Source organism: Alligator mississippiensis, chromosome 9 (genome assembly GCF_030867095.1).
Source record: "Alligator mississippiensis isolate rAllMis1 chromosome 9, rAllMis1, whole genome shotgun sequence".
Classification (NCBI taxonomy): Eukaryota; Metazoa; Chordata; order Crocodylia; family Alligatoridae; genus Alligator; species Alligator mississippiensis.
This window is the reverse complement of record NC_081832.1, coordinates 66,485,585-66,500,531: the sequence shown is the minus strand read 5'-3', so window position 1 is coordinate 66,500,531 and position 14,947 is coordinate 66,485,585. Positions and strand designations below refer to the sequence as shown.

At 48.5% G+C, this 14,947-nt stretch overlaps 1 protein-coding gene across 1 annotated transcript in view; it reads left to right on the top strand.

The window, feature by feature from the left end:
- The first annotated feature begins 372 nt into the window (after positions 1 to 372).
- ARHGAP26 (Rho GTPase activating protein 26) overlaps positions 373 to 14,947 on the top strand; it is a 343,672-nt gene continuing 329,097 nt past the window's right edge. Inside the window, exon 1 of the mRNA XM_014597613.3 lies at positions 373 to 672. Coding sequence (XP_014453099.1) covers positions 519 to 672 — 154 coding nt within the window. The 5' untranslated portion in view covers positions 373 to 518. The remainder of the gene's footprint in view (positions 673 to 14,947) is intronic.

Genomic DNA, 14,947 nt, shown 5'->3' with positions numbered 1-14,947 from the left:
CACCACACCAACACTCCCCCCTCCAACCCTTCACCCCCCACATCCCTCCCTGACCACCCCCGTGCGTCCCCAACCCTAACTCCTCCCTGCAGCCGCGGCGCCTTTAAGAGCCGGCGGTTCCCCCAGTGCGGTCTTGGCCCCGCCCCCCCAGCCGCTTGGCCGCCGATTGGCTGCGGTGGGCGTAGGGGGCGGTGTCTGTTGCTCTTGAGCGGCCCCCGGCGGCCCAATTGGGATCGCGCTCGCAGCGGCCCCCGCGCCGCGCTCCTGCCGACTGGGGAGCGGCGCGCGCCCATTGGCCGCGGCGGCCGGCGGGGCTGAGCCGCCGGCGCTGCGGAGCGAGGCCGCTGGGCGCAGCCGGGCAGCCCCGGCCATGAGCAGTGCCCCGGCGCCCGCCGCGCCCCCGCCTCGTGCCCGTCCGGCGCGTGAGGCGGCCGCCCCGCCGCGCCCCCGCTGAGTCCCCGCTCGCGCGCGGCCCGGGGCAGGCAGGCAGGCAGGTCGCAGGTACGGCGGGCGGCGCCATGGGATTACCTGCCCTGGAGTTCAGCGACTGCTGCCTGGACAGCCCGCAGTTCCGAGACACGCTCAAGTCCCATGAGGCCGAGCTGGACAAGACCAACAAGTTCATCAAGGAGCTGCTCAAGGACGGGAAGACGCTCATTGCGGCGCTCAAGAGTAAGGGGCTGGCGGGGCGGGGGCTGCACCTGGCCTGGGGCCCTGCCAGGTCTCCGGCAGCCCCCCCTGAGCCAGGCCCGGGGGCTTCCTGGCCGGGCGAGGTGCCTGTGGGGGGCAGCTGCAGGTGAGCCGCCCGCCCCCTGGCCCGCCCAGGAGGGGGCCGTGCTGGTCCTCGCCGGCCCTGCGCTTCGGCGGGGTCAGGGGGACGGTGTGGGCGCGCAGGTCGCCTGCTCCTTGAAAGGGACGCTTATCTTCCCGCCCAGCTCTGGCAGGGCGCTGCGCGGTCGGTCGCTCCCCCCCCCAAATGTCTCCACTGGTGCTGGAGTGGGGGAGGGAAAGCTTTGCCTCTAGGAATATATATTTTTTCCAGGCAGGCGATTTAAGCAAACGGACGCGGAGAATCGTGAACGCGGCTCTTCTAGTTCGGACTTCTCTGGCAGGGTGAAAAATTGGTCTGAGGGGCAGGTCCGGCATTGGACAGTGTCCTTCTCGCCCAAGAAGCGTGTTGCGCGGTGTGGCTCCGTGACCCTTTATCTTTGGGCTGGATGCCATCCACCCGTTGTTCGCAGGACCTAGTTCTCCGTGCGGATAGTGCATGCATTTTGCAACGTTGCTAGTTGCGTTCTGCTACTTGCAGTGGGACCTTGCTTGCATGCCTGAGAGTTGGCTAGAAATAGCTTTTGCTTCTGTCTAACAGGGCGAGAGCACTCTGAGCACATCACTTGTTTTTTGTTTTGCCTGTGACCTAGTGTTGAATAGATGCATCCTCCACAGGTGCTTCTTACCTCCTGAAAAGGAGTCGGTGGTGCTGCTCTTCCATCTGTATGTTTGAGAGATGCGTGTACAGATAGTTCCCCTAACGCGTGCAAACGCCAAATCTGTTACCTGTGTGCTTTTTGACACCTGTTTTGAAGGGCAGAGCCTCGCTGCACTGTCTGCCTGCAAAGCATTATCAGCTTTGCACGTGTGTTTTAAATCCAACCAAATATTTATTTGAAATAACAAACCCTGTTCTGAAGTGTGGATTCAGTAGGGAAGGAGGCTGGTAATGCTGCTGCCCGGTGTGCTGCAGTGAGCTGCTAGACGAGCCTTCTATGTATAAAGGCAAGGACTCTTGTAGGTGACATCTTTTATTGGACTAATTGCATGGTTGGGATAGATCTAGACTATTTGTACAGTTAGTGTCATTCACCTTGCACCTGCCCTGTAGCTTCCTTGCTGGCTCAGTCTTCACGTTTCATTGTTGTACTCCTGCAGCCAGCTTATACAAAGTGAAGCGGGGGATTTTTACTAAGGTCTTCCTCTGAAAATTGGGTTTTTTGGGTCAAGACAACTAAATATTCCTGGCTTTTATTTGCCTTTCTCCATTACAAAATAAGGGAACCAAACCTTGACATTCCAGCTGGCTCACTTTCCCCATGCTGGAAATGGGTCAGTTGTCCACCTTACAATACACAACGCTAGCAGCTCAGGGAACATTGTATTTTGATCTTAGCTCTCCCTCTACTCTGCCCTATCCCATTCTGATCAGATCACAGCACTGCTTAGTTTTGCTTGTATAGCTGGGACCAAACTGGTGCACCTGTTTTGCTGAGACCTGTTGCATCCCTGGGTTGGTGATATAGCTAGAATATGGTTGGAGTTTAGCTATGCAGGCAGGACTAAACTCTGTTAGACTATGGACCTGGAGAGGCCATTTTCTTTATGTAACTTCTTTGATAAAGTAGCTTTTGTTTTCTACTCTAGAATGGCCTAAACTATGGATATTTTCACTGGCTGACTTGAGTCTTCTTTCATGTTTTTTTAAGCACACTGCTGAGATATTTTGTAATCTAAATGGTATTCCTTTACTTCTATATTTTGGATTAGACTTTGCTCCTGTTTCCTCTTTTCTCCTCCATCCCCACAATTGGGACGAAGCTTTCCATATCCATCCCTCATGGCTGTGTTTCCTGTAGGATGTATTAGTATGTGTTTCAATGATGCTGTCACCTTGCATCTTGACACTGCCACGTGGTATCCTGCCTGCTCCATGGGCTATTTTGGGATGGGATCACCCATTCCAGTAGGACAGGTGACATTCCTGTTCATGGCTTGTGCGTGCTGGTTTGTCACTGAAGGGTTCTTCATAAGTGAGCTGCAGCTGTTGGGGTTTATTTCTGTTCTTTCTCTCCTTCGGGTCAAATTCTGAGCTACAAATGCTCAGTTCCTTTATGCTTGAAATCTTACCCTAGAGGTTGTATGTTTCAGGCACTGCATCCACAGCATGAGTTTCACGTCTTAAAGTATCTGGACAATGTTTATTCTTTAGGGCTGAGATCCGATGTCTTAAAGTGCCATGTTTGTCTCTGTATATGTAAAAGAGCATTTTCCTGCTTGACACAAGCAGTCTATTTGGGGGGGTGTTCTCCAAGCCAGTATATTCTAGTGCAGTCAAATAGTGGAATAGAGAAGATTGTAGTTTTACACTTTGCTGGATTAATCAAACTGCAGTTCCAGTGAGTCTGTTAACAAAGACTGGCTGACCAAGGAATACTTGCACTTTCATTGTCAGGATCATGCTGAGACACAAATATTTTGTTACAGTGAATTAATATGATTTTTTTTTTTTTTTTTTTTAGTGTTTTTTACATTTCTCCAGTGGTGTGTACACTCATGGGCTTCTCCAGGATGTGGCACTTGGCTTTGCATGTTCTTAGCTTGTAATCCTTGTCATCCTTGTTGAAATCGGTTGTGATCATTCCAGTCCACTAGCAACAAAGCCCAGCTACATGCCTACACAGTGATAAGAAGACTTTGCAACTGTATCTGAAGTGTGGCAGGAAGATAATGCCAACAATATTTCTGTAGATAAGAATGTTTTATGACTGAATTGCTTTCTAGCTGTGGCTCAAAAAATGCCTTGGATGACATGTTAGTTCCATTGAAATGTTTGGGAGTTCATGCCATGGGCTTCAGTGGGGCCAGGATTTCATCTCTACATTGGGCAAGAGTATGACTGAACACTTTTTGCGATTGATTCATCATCTATGGAAGTTGGTGAGAGTCTGTATTGACTTCTCTAGATTTTGGATCAGAACCTATGTGACTAACTGCATTTAATAGCATCATGCTAGTAGGTATATTGTGTGTATGTATGCACGTGTGCTAATAGGTTGGAACAATCGCATAGCTACTGAATATTGAATTCTTCAAAGGCCTTGCCTGTAAAATGCCTCCCCTGGCATACTTCCAAATAAAGATTGGGGTTGTGCTATCTGCTGGAGACCTGAGATCATTCTGAAGTGGGTTACAGTGAAAGACTTTCCCTATGCCTGAAGAAGGGTGTTTGTGCCCAAAAGCTTGCAAAGAACAATTTTTCCCAACTATTTAGTTGGTCTTATTAAAAGATATCACATTTACCCAAAGAACCTTGTGTCTCAATTAAAAATGCATTTGGTGTCAACTTTACAAAATGAGGACTTAGGAAAAGTAGGAGCTCTCACAGAATGGCAGGGTCATTCTCCCAGAGGTTGGATGGGTAGCAGTTCCAGTTTGCACACTTTCTCCTTGCGTCTCTTCTTTTCTGCTACTTTAAAGTGATAGCTCCTCAAGTGGCTTAAATTACTTATACCAAGGTAATCAGAAGATGAGGCTAAGTCAGTGGAGTAACACTAGGGAAATTTAGAGTCAATCTGTTGTGATGGAGAATAGAATATGGCTCCTAGCTTTTTCCATAAGAGTTATAGCACTATAGCCACATCTTTTATGATGATTTAACTTGCATCTACCATTTTAGCCTATGTTAAGCACAGGGATTTTGTAACCTTCCAAGGTAGGTTACACTGGCTATTGTTAACCTATGACCCCACTTGTTCAGGTCAGCACAAGTAAAAATCTTTTCCAAGTGAAAAATCCAATGGCTTCACTAGTTCCTGGCGTTCAGCATGAGCCGGCATTTTAAGGTCATGTAATTACTTGTCTATAACCTGCCACTAAAGCACCGTGTGGAAATCCTGCATCAGGAGAGGTGTTTGGCAGAACCATTGGGGTGGTCTTAGTAGAACTTGCTGTCAATGGTGTCTGTTAGTGTTTCACCCTTATTACAATACACTTTTTCTGTAAGATATAAATACGAGCTAGATTCTTTTGTCATATAACTTATTCTAAATGTGATAAGTTTCCTTTTTGTTGGCTGAGGGCTCGGTTGGGGGCCTGCAGAAATATATCTGCCCCAGCATCATCTCTTGCACGCTCTTGCTCTCTCCCCATAGGTCTGTGTCTTGTTCTTTTTACTTTTCCTTTTGTCACCTGCTGCTGAGTCGAGTGATGATGAGCTGTGAAGCAGACCGGGATGACAACAGCAGTAAACCTTGGCTAGGGGGCAGGGTATAGCGCTGTGCTAGTTAAATAAGAGGCTGAGGGGTGTTAGTATGAGATCCTGTGGCATAAAATGCTTGGTGACTGAGCTTGAGTGATGTACTGTGTTTTTTACATGGCAGGTATCTCTGACAGCAGGAGTGGTGTAAGTAGCTGCAGAAGGGGGGTGGTGGTGGGTGGGTGATCCAGATGATTGCTACGAAAGGGTTGCATTCAGCTGGCAGCTCTGCTCTAACTGCCTGGAATCATCCAGCTCCAAGTATGAGCCCTGTTAAATGGCTCTATATACAGGCCACAAGGTAGCCCTTGGCAAGAGCTCTCTCCTACTCTGGGTTTTTTTTCTAGGTTAGTCTCATCATGCAGCCCACTCTGCTTGTTGAAATGAACACTGTCAAGCAGTCTGTATTGGGAAAGATTGACCTGGTCTAAACAGATACAAGTCACATCCTCCAAATCCAGATTCTTGAAAATTTTTCTCTCCTGGTTTCTTTCACCAGCTCTCCTGGGTGCATGAGTTTCCCTACATAGAAAGGAAGGAGCAGTAACATTTTATCTTGCTGGGATTGTTGTTGTTCTCAACAGAAACAACTTTTGCTGAAGATATCCCATGGTGTTTAGGGGATGTTTCTGTAGTATGGATTTTTTATTTATTTATTTATTTTTTTTTGCCTTTCCAATTTAAAATGAGGGAGGATCTGACACTTTCCATTGTCTCCCATTTATTGCTTCCTGATATTTCCAGTGGCCTGGTTTTCATCACAACAGATCTCTCTTCTTTGCCACACCAAGCATGAATTATTCAGAAAGTTTAGCAAATGCTGAGCATTGAAGCGAGGCATTGGTAATGAACTGTAAAGCTTGGAGGCCATGGTTTCTCCTGGGTGGGGAAGCAGCACCTGCTAACTGGCACTAGTGGTTGCAGGCATTGGGAATGTAATGTCCAAGCCTTTCCTTTCACTTCATGCACCTTCCATGCGTGGAGGATTGGGAAGCTCTTATTTTTGTCTGGCATCTCTCCCTATACCTTCTGACACTGTACCCTGCCTTGCTAGTATGGGAAGCTTCTAATTCATTCCTTGCCTCTAATCTGGGGACTCATCTGATTTTTCTATTTTGGTGGAGGGGAGATGAAATAAAATAAACTCGCTATTTTTTTTTTTGTCACGTCTGTACTCTCACCACTGCCTGCCCTGCCTTCCCCAATACTTGAAGAGATGGGCTGGAAAGTACAAGGGATGATGCTAATTTTAGTTCTGCCAGGGGTTCTTTGAGCAGGTTGTTTTGTCTCTACTTTGGGGGCGGGTAATTATTTCAGGCGGACAGCCGCTTACCCAGTTCTGGCAGGCTGTCAAGGGCTGCATGGGTAGCCCTGCCCCTTGACAGGTGACCCGCCCCGGTCACCATCTTGGGACCAGTGTCCCAATGTTTTGGGACCAATGTCCCAGAGCCAGCACCAGTGGGCCCAAAGTGGGGCACAGGCTGGCAGGGGTCCATGGAGCTGGGTTGGGCTGCACCAGCAGGGAGAAGGGGGAGCTGGCCTGGCTCCATAGAGCCCCTGCCAGCTGGGACCCTGCGCTCCTGCCACCCTGGTCTGGGCCCCACTGACATTGACCCAGGGGCACTGGTGCGGGCCCCGTGCTCCCACTGGCTCCCCACCTGCTCACACCCAGTGCCCCCCAGCCCTGTAGTACAGGCTGGGGGGCAGCACACAGCCCCGACCCCCTGCTTGCCGGCAGGGAAGAAGCTGGTGCTGAGTGCTTGTGGGAAAGCGGCCCCTCCCCTACCCCATGGCCAGTTTCTGACACTGCAGCCGCTTGCAGCCCACATGGGGCTGTCCGGAGCAGGCACAGGCAGGCCCAGGCGGGCTGCGAGCAGCTGCAGTGTGGGACACTGGCCACATTGTGAGTGAGGGGCTGCTCTTCCCTGTGCTCAGCACCAGCTTGTAACCCAGCCCCACTACCAGGCTGGTAGCAGGGTCAGGTTACAAGGTAGTGCTGAACAGGGGGTGTAAGTTGGGGGGGCAGCAGCCCCTCGCCCGCCCAGTGCCCTGTGCTGCAGCCACTCACAGCCCACCTGGGGCTGCCTGTGCCTGCTCCGGACAGCCCCACATTGGCTGTGAGTGCCTGCAGTGCGGGGCGCTGGCCATGGGGCAGGTGAGGGGCTGCTTTTCTTGGTGCAGGGAAGGAGCCCAGGGAAAAGTTGAGCACAGGGGGGAAAAGCGCCGCCCCCCCCCCCCCATGGTTGGCGCTCCCTGTTGCAGCGGCTCGCAGCCTGCACAGGGCTGTCCACAGCAGGCAGGTAGCCCCACGCGGAGTGCGATCAGCTGTAGCACAGGGTGCCCACCACAGGGTGGGGGAAGGGGCTGATTTTTCCCACCCCTGTGCTCCTTCCCTGCTGGGGTTCCCCCCACCCCAGCTTACCTGCGGTTCTGGCATGGGGCAGCCACGTGGTCCCAGGCCAGAAACCCCGGCTGGGTCTTCTGGCTGGGTGAGCGGGGCTGGGTGCATCCCACTGTTGTTGGAGCCTGCCGGGCTTCCCCTGAGTCCTATTGCCTTTGGTTCCTGTCATTGTTGACAGGAACCAAGGGCAGAGAAATATTAATTTACTACATTTTTTAGGGGCCCTGCAGGCTGGATAGAATGGCCTCGCAGGCCACATCTGGCCCATGGGTCGTATTTTCCCCACCCCTGCTCTACATACTAGTTTTATGTCCATAAACATGGTGCTATGGACCAAGGGGGCCTGTGTCCAGATTCCTAATATTTTCATGGAAGCATTTTGAGTTGGAAGATGATGCAGAATGCTTGATGTTGCAGCTTGCCCATACATCACTAGGACAGGAATCACTAGGACTCCTTTCAGGAGTGGCAGGATGTATTGTCAGACCTTGGCCTATAGGCGGTCAGGATCTGACCTGCTTCCGTTCCCCAAAATACATTGCTGCTGGTGTTCAGTCTTTGCAGGCCAGATGCAATCACTTGGTGGGCTTGATCTAGCCTGTGGAGCATAGGCTGCTGACTCCTGTAGCAGAGGTTGTTCAGTGGCTACCCTAATCCCGAGGTGTCAAACATTCAGCCCCACAGGCTGGATCTGGCCCATGAAGCCTTTTTAATCCAGCCTGCTGGGCTCCTGATGAGCGCTGCTAGTTGGGTGGGTGGGTGGGGGTGCTACAGATCTGGGACTCTTTAGCCTGGCTGGTCATGGCCATCAGCAGTGAGCTTGGCCTCTGCCCTACCCCTTACCACTGTTGCGGTGGCCATTGTGGTAGCCCTTGTGCCCCGGGCTGAATCCGGTATCCCGCAGTTCATATTGAGCCGTAAAGCCCCAAATGAGTTTGACACCCCTGTTCTAATCAAATACAGATGTTGGCTGCAGTAGGAAGAATCCTTATAGGGACTTGATCTGGGAATGCTGTCCCTTGCCTGTTTTGGACAGCTTGTAGTAGTCATTTTGTGCATGTCCTCTAGATTCACCATAGCAACAGTGTGAGGGGTTCCACAGATATCTTGTTAATTATGATCAAACCTATTCTGCGGCAGTGGAAAATACTCTTGTTTGACTACAATGAGGGAAAGTGCCTGGTAAGCAAGAACTCTGCCGAGGTGCTGAAGTACATCATCTAGAGCAGGAGGCACATGCAAGCTGCTATTGTAGAAGCTACTTTCAAGTTATTGGTTGCATTTTCCAAGTGACCTAGACCCTTTGTAGCCAGTTGTTACTGAATAAAAAGAAAAAAGCAATCACATGGATTAAAGTACTGAATGCTCTGGCCTTCCCTCTTCACTGGGAGGATATAAGGAAGTCCTGTCTACTTGTATTATCTACATCAGAGGTTTCCAAACTGTGGTGTATGTACCCCTGGGGATATGCAAGACATCTCTGGGGGTATGCGGGAGAAATTGTGTAATGACAGATTGAAAATTAAATCTAATACTTGGCATGTAAGGTGCTAAAATATAAAACATGCTGTAGGGGTGTGCAAAATGGGCTGATTTGGATTCGGCCTGAATTGGGGACAGTGATTTGATTTGTTGATTTGGATCACTGTCCTGATTCGATTCAGCTGCATCTGAATTGAAAGACTCAATGCTGATTTGGAGAATCGGCGATTTGGCCATAGACACGGCTTTAAATGTTTTTTCTACATACCTTGAGGTACCAGCGCAGCTCGTGGATGGAGCGTCCCACATGAGCGCGAGGGGGCCCCCCTGCGTGCTTGGTGGCAAACCCAGAAGTGGACTGGAAGTACTTCTGGTCCACTTCTGGGCCTTCTGCTGAGCATGCCCCCCCAGACCCAGGAGACACCAGTTGCCGAGCCAGGGGGACACGGGGAGGCCCCCCCGTGTGCTCCCCAGTGGACCTGGAAGAGGACTAGAAATGCCTCTGGTCTGCAGCCAAGCGTGCTGGGGAGCTCGTCGTGCTCCTGTGGAATGCTCCATCTGCCCCATCATCTTGGCATTCACGAGCTGCCTGGTACCTAGAGGTATGTAGAAAAAACACTTAAAGCTGTGTCTATGTCCAAATTATCAAATCTGTCTGAATTGATTTAGAGGGTTCCGATTTGATTAAGAGAAACTAAAGGTTCTCCCGATTTTGATTCAGGTTTGGCCACTGAATCAGGCTGAATCTCTGCCAGATTGAATTAGCAACTGAAACTTTGCGTGGCCTTAATGCTAATAGGGGTATATGGGCAGCCGGTAAATCTGGAACGGGGTATGCAATAAGAAATTTTGGGAACCTCTGATCTACATGCTTTTGTTGAAAAGGGAAGAACAGCTCCATATGTGCACCCACATCTTTTCCAAAACTGAATTTTATTTATTTTAGTGAAATAGCAGTATACTTCTATGCAGTTGCTGGGAATCCTGGCTCTGGGGACACCAGTCCCATGTGAATGTTCTCAGATCGCTTGCACACAGTTTCCAGTGCATCCTTGCATACCTGAGTGGAGGGGGGGTGACTGTCATTGTATGTGAGCCTTCACTCCAGTCTGATGTCACCTTATTTTAGGGCTGGCTGAGTATTATCTCTTGGCCCCCAAGTTAGTTCACACCCTCAATCATTAGCGCAGTAAGTGTCTTGCCAGTTAAGTACAGCTGCAGGGTGCAATCTGTGTGTGTCCACAGACCATAGTGTGTGATGCAATGACTTCGTCGTTATTTGCAAGCAGGCTGTTAACAGGTGACATGTTGTGAAATTCTGATCTTCTGTGGGTGTTGAGCTTGATGTTGGCAAAGTGCAGCTGGTGTTTTTAGTGGAGTCCCTAGGAAATTGAGGTTTGTGCCTTACGCCACCAAAGATGAAGCAGGTTATCTGGGAACAGCTGAGCCTGCTGACAACCTGTTCTAGTCCCTCTAGTTTTGGAACGGTAATCTTGTCCTGCAGGGTGAACTCTGTTAAACTTACCAAGATGGTGTCTTCAATTTCCAGGACTGTAAAATGGAGAAGAAGCCTTCTTCTTTTCTAGAAGATGCTTGAATATCCTGTAAATTAGCGCTTTTTAAATTCCAGGTCTAGTACAGAACATGGAGGTCCTCTTCTTACATCCCAGTTACTGCTCTCTCTGCTTTGTCCATAGTAGGGACATATCAATGATTATCAGTTAATTTCAAATTTAATCCTTCCCTTGTGGCCTGTTGTGCATCAGTTCTGACCACAATATTTCCTCCTGGTGGCAGATGCACCGTGGATACTTCCATAGGTGTTACCATGCCATGTTGCTGGGACTTTAAGAGGAGTCTCAGTAAGTTGGGTGCTATTGAAAACTAATGGCAGTTGGGCAGCTGATGGCCTTGGGCACTTGAAAATTCCAGACTTGGCTCCAAAAATATAATTTCCAAATATTCTCAGGACCTAGATGGGCTGCTGCTTACTTTGAACTGAATCTGCCTTGCTTTTCTTCATTGAGGCTGGGGTGGGGCTCAGCAATTTCCACAAGCTATAGATTGTTCTTCCCCAATTCCCCACCCCATTTGGTTACTTCTACTCAGGTTCTCCTGCCTGGGAAATTGGGCTACATAAATGTTGGTTGGCTTGTCTGCACTTGCATGTTCCTAGTGGGGAAGAGGTAGGAAACAATATCTTTTAGCTCAAACTGGTGCTGAATGGCACTGTAGGTCCCTGAGGCTGGTGTCTGCTTCTATTCCTGTCCGTCTGGATCTAGGAGCAGGTATGCACCCTCTAAATCTGATCAGCAACATCGGTATGCTGCCTTTTTCCTGCTGTCTGCAGCATCTAGGCCAATATTACTGATCTCTCTCCAATATGCTTCACTTGAGGCCTGTCCAAAGAAATCAAGTTGCCTTTCAATCTTTCAGCAGGGTGTGTGCTTTTAATTAGTCTCTTGGTGGGGTGCTCTGTGTTAGAGCCTGTAAACTTTGAGCTGGAGTGGAGCAGACTTTCCATCAAAAATCCCTGCAGGTACATGGCAATAGCCTGCTACAGTGCTTGGGTCTGGCCCCACTGCCTGAAAACCCACGCAGTTCACTGAAATCAGTACAGTGGCTGGTTGTGTACCCATCTGTCCTGTCCTGTCCTGAAATGAGGTGTGGGTTTGCTCTGGTGAAAGACTGAGAAGCTGTGACAGGGAGGATGGCACTCCTGCTTGGCATATTGCGGTATTATAGTTGTAGCCAGTATGCGAGAATACAAAGTGACTGACCAGGAACTAAAATGAAAGTTGTTTCATTTTCTCTAGTGTTTTCAGTTGAACAGTTTTTTTCCCCTAGATTTAATAATCAAGATCAAATAACAAGGAAATGCCTATACTGCATTATTGCTATGAAATCCTGTTTGCATAGAATTAAATGCCTGCCACTGTTCATGCTCTCCCTCTTACTCTGGTCTTCAAAATAGCCAGGAAAGACTGATTTCACTGACGTGTGTTTCAGTGAACTAAATTCTGTGAACATCCTTTCCCTTCAGTTGGTGGGGACTGCTTTTTCAGAGTTCAGAAACAAGTATTTTGGTTAAATGGGAAGTTGGGGAAGTGAGGTCAAGTAGCTGGTGTGTTTGACATTTGTGGCCAAGGCTTTCCCTCCTGTTTTGTTTTGAGGGGTCCCATGGTGTATGACGAGAAACACTTTCCTTATTTCCTTGCTCAGGAACAGCTCTTATCGCTGAGGAACCTTCCTATCTGGAATGCTCCTCCATTCACTTAATTCTTACGAGAGCTCTGTGCAGCGTTCTGTCCGCAGGGAGAACATCAAGTGAGAGGCATCCAGGCAAGAAGGGTCTGTGATGAAGAGACATTCATTTCTGAATGTCTTCACAGGTCTACTTGTTAAACTGGCATGTCACATTCTTAACACACGGAGTTGTCCATTAGCAATAATCATCCTCCACTAAGAAAGAGGAACAGGGTGGCAAGTTGTATATAAAGGGCGGTCAGATTCCAGACCTCCAGACTGGCACAATATGGCATTCATAGATTCACAGATGTTAGGGGCTGGAAGGGACCTTACAAGATCATTGGGTCCAGGCACCCTGCACGTGAGCAGGAAAGATTGCTGGGGTCAGATGACCTCAGCAAGGTGGGTGTCAAGATGCTTTTTGAAGATCACCAGGGTGGGTGACTGTACCACCTCTGGTGGGAGCCTGTTCCAGATCCTTGGCACTTGACTTGTAAATAAGTTTTTCCTTGCGTCCAGTCTGGAGTGATCTTCAATCAGCTTGTGCCCATTGCTTCTTGTCTTCCCCTGGGGTGCCTTGGTGAACAGATGCTCCCCCAGGCCCTGATGTACACCCCTGATATACTTATAGGCTGCCACCAAGTCCCCTCCAAGTCTTCTCTTCTCCAGGCTCAACAGTCCCAAGTCTTTCATCCTCTCCTTTATATGTAACCTGCTCTCTAGACCTCTAATCAATGCATGTGTCCACAATTTCAGTTAGACCTGGGTCACAGAAAGATCAAACCTCCATGCTAGCTGCAGAATATGATTTTGGTTCAGGGTGACATTGCCTGGGTCTTTTGATTTAAGCTCCATTAAGTGACACTGGTACCAAAATGACCCCCTTGTTAGTGCCTGTTGCCAAGGAAAGAGATGGTGAAAAACTTTCAGGTGTTCCAGAGGGAGGGATTAAAATGCCACCTGAGCTGCTAAACCTTTGCTTCTCTTTTTCAGGGGCAGTTTTCTGAGAGACTATTGCATGATACTCTAGAAAGGCATAACAGTGCTTCTTAGTGTATCTGGCTGAAGGCTTACAAACAGTGAGGGGACACTGCCAGTATAAACCACATACCTCAGAGTAAAACTTGTTATTGGAAGTGTTACCCAAGATCTGTTTGCTTCAAAGAGGTGAGAGAGAAATACCCGTCATTCCCTCACACTGCTCATACACACAAGTGTACTTTGAATAATCAGTTTTACCGTATCAACAATGAATTAATCGTGGCTTTTGTCCATTCACGTAAAGGTCTTGTATACAAGCCTGCAACAAATGAGAAGGTCTGTGAGGAAACCGGAAATGATTTAAAACCTCTTTTAACAGAAAAAAAATTACTCAATTTTTAAATTGCTCTTGTTTTTCCTCTGAGGCACCAAGATTAAGGGTCCGAGTTTCAAATCTGTTTCTGCAGGAACACATATGAGCGGTGACTGTCAGTATTAGAAAAAGAAAGCGAGTGTCATGCTTTCTAGAGGGTGAGGAATCCCATTTTCCTTGCTGGGTTGCTATGGCCACCTGACTTAGTACTTGCTGCACCAGGAAATAATGTTTGGATGCGCTGCCTGAGTGCTTTGTGCTAGCAGCATATGAATATCAACAGGATAATAACTTTTATAGAGGTGAGTCATGCACCTTCTAATTCGTCAAAGTGCACTTGGCTGGTGAAGCACTGCCTTTAGAAGAGGAGGTGCCATTTGGGTCCAAAATGAAAGGAGTATGTGCCCAGGTTGTCTGTGTATGTAATGTACCTTAGTTATGATGCTTTGATGGGCCAGGGGGCAACCAGGTCCTGGTCGAAGGTACAAGAGTTCCTGGTACGAGAAATGTCAGTTCTCTATCAAGCCTTCTCAACATGTCACTATGGTGGAACAGGGAACTTGCCATACTGGGTCTCACCGTTGCTTACAGATTGGACTGACTTATCTAATGCTTCAAATGAACTGAACATGCTCTTTCTTATTGCCCTGAACTGCCTTTTTTAGCAGTATCATGGCACATGGCAAAATTCTCCTGTCCTTCTTCAAATGTGGTTATTGCATCTACTTCTTGCTGTCCATGGCAGGGAATTCTTTGGGCTGGCCACACTCTGACATGCTGGGTTTCTTTCCTCTTTCCCTGTCAGTTTACCTGACGTTAAATCAGCTGAGTGACAGCTCTTTATAGTAAAAGCAAACCAGGACTCATGAAGGATTGCTAGCTTTCATCACAGTGAGTGAAATCCAGATTGGCAGCCAGGATCTTTTTAACAGCTTGAAAGGAAGTTTTGGGTTATATTATTATTAATACTAAGTGCTTTATGTTTTGGGAGCTTTGTGTAGACTTTAAATAACTTAAGTCTCTAAGATACCATTGGGAATTCCAGAGGTAAGAATTATCCCCACTTTACACATGTGAGAATTGAAATGAAGTTCAGGTGACTGGCTCAAGGCCAGGCAATGAATCGGATGCTGCATCAGGATTGGAACGCCAGGCTCCTCACTTTGGCCATGTTCCTCCAGACCACACAGCCTGGAGGACTGTAAGTCACATCTGGGGTGGAAGATTTCATTCAGCTCTTGTGCTCCCTTGGCTGAGCTTGGATTTTATGATTTCTCTGTATTGGTGAACCTGGGGCTTGATCTGATTCAGAACAAGGATATTGCTTCAAAATCGTGGCTCACCTTCTGAAAGAAAGGCAAATAGGACTGGAGAAGGAAGAGGGGGAAAGAGAGCAAGCGAGCTCTTTCCATTCAGTGTCTGCGCTATAAAT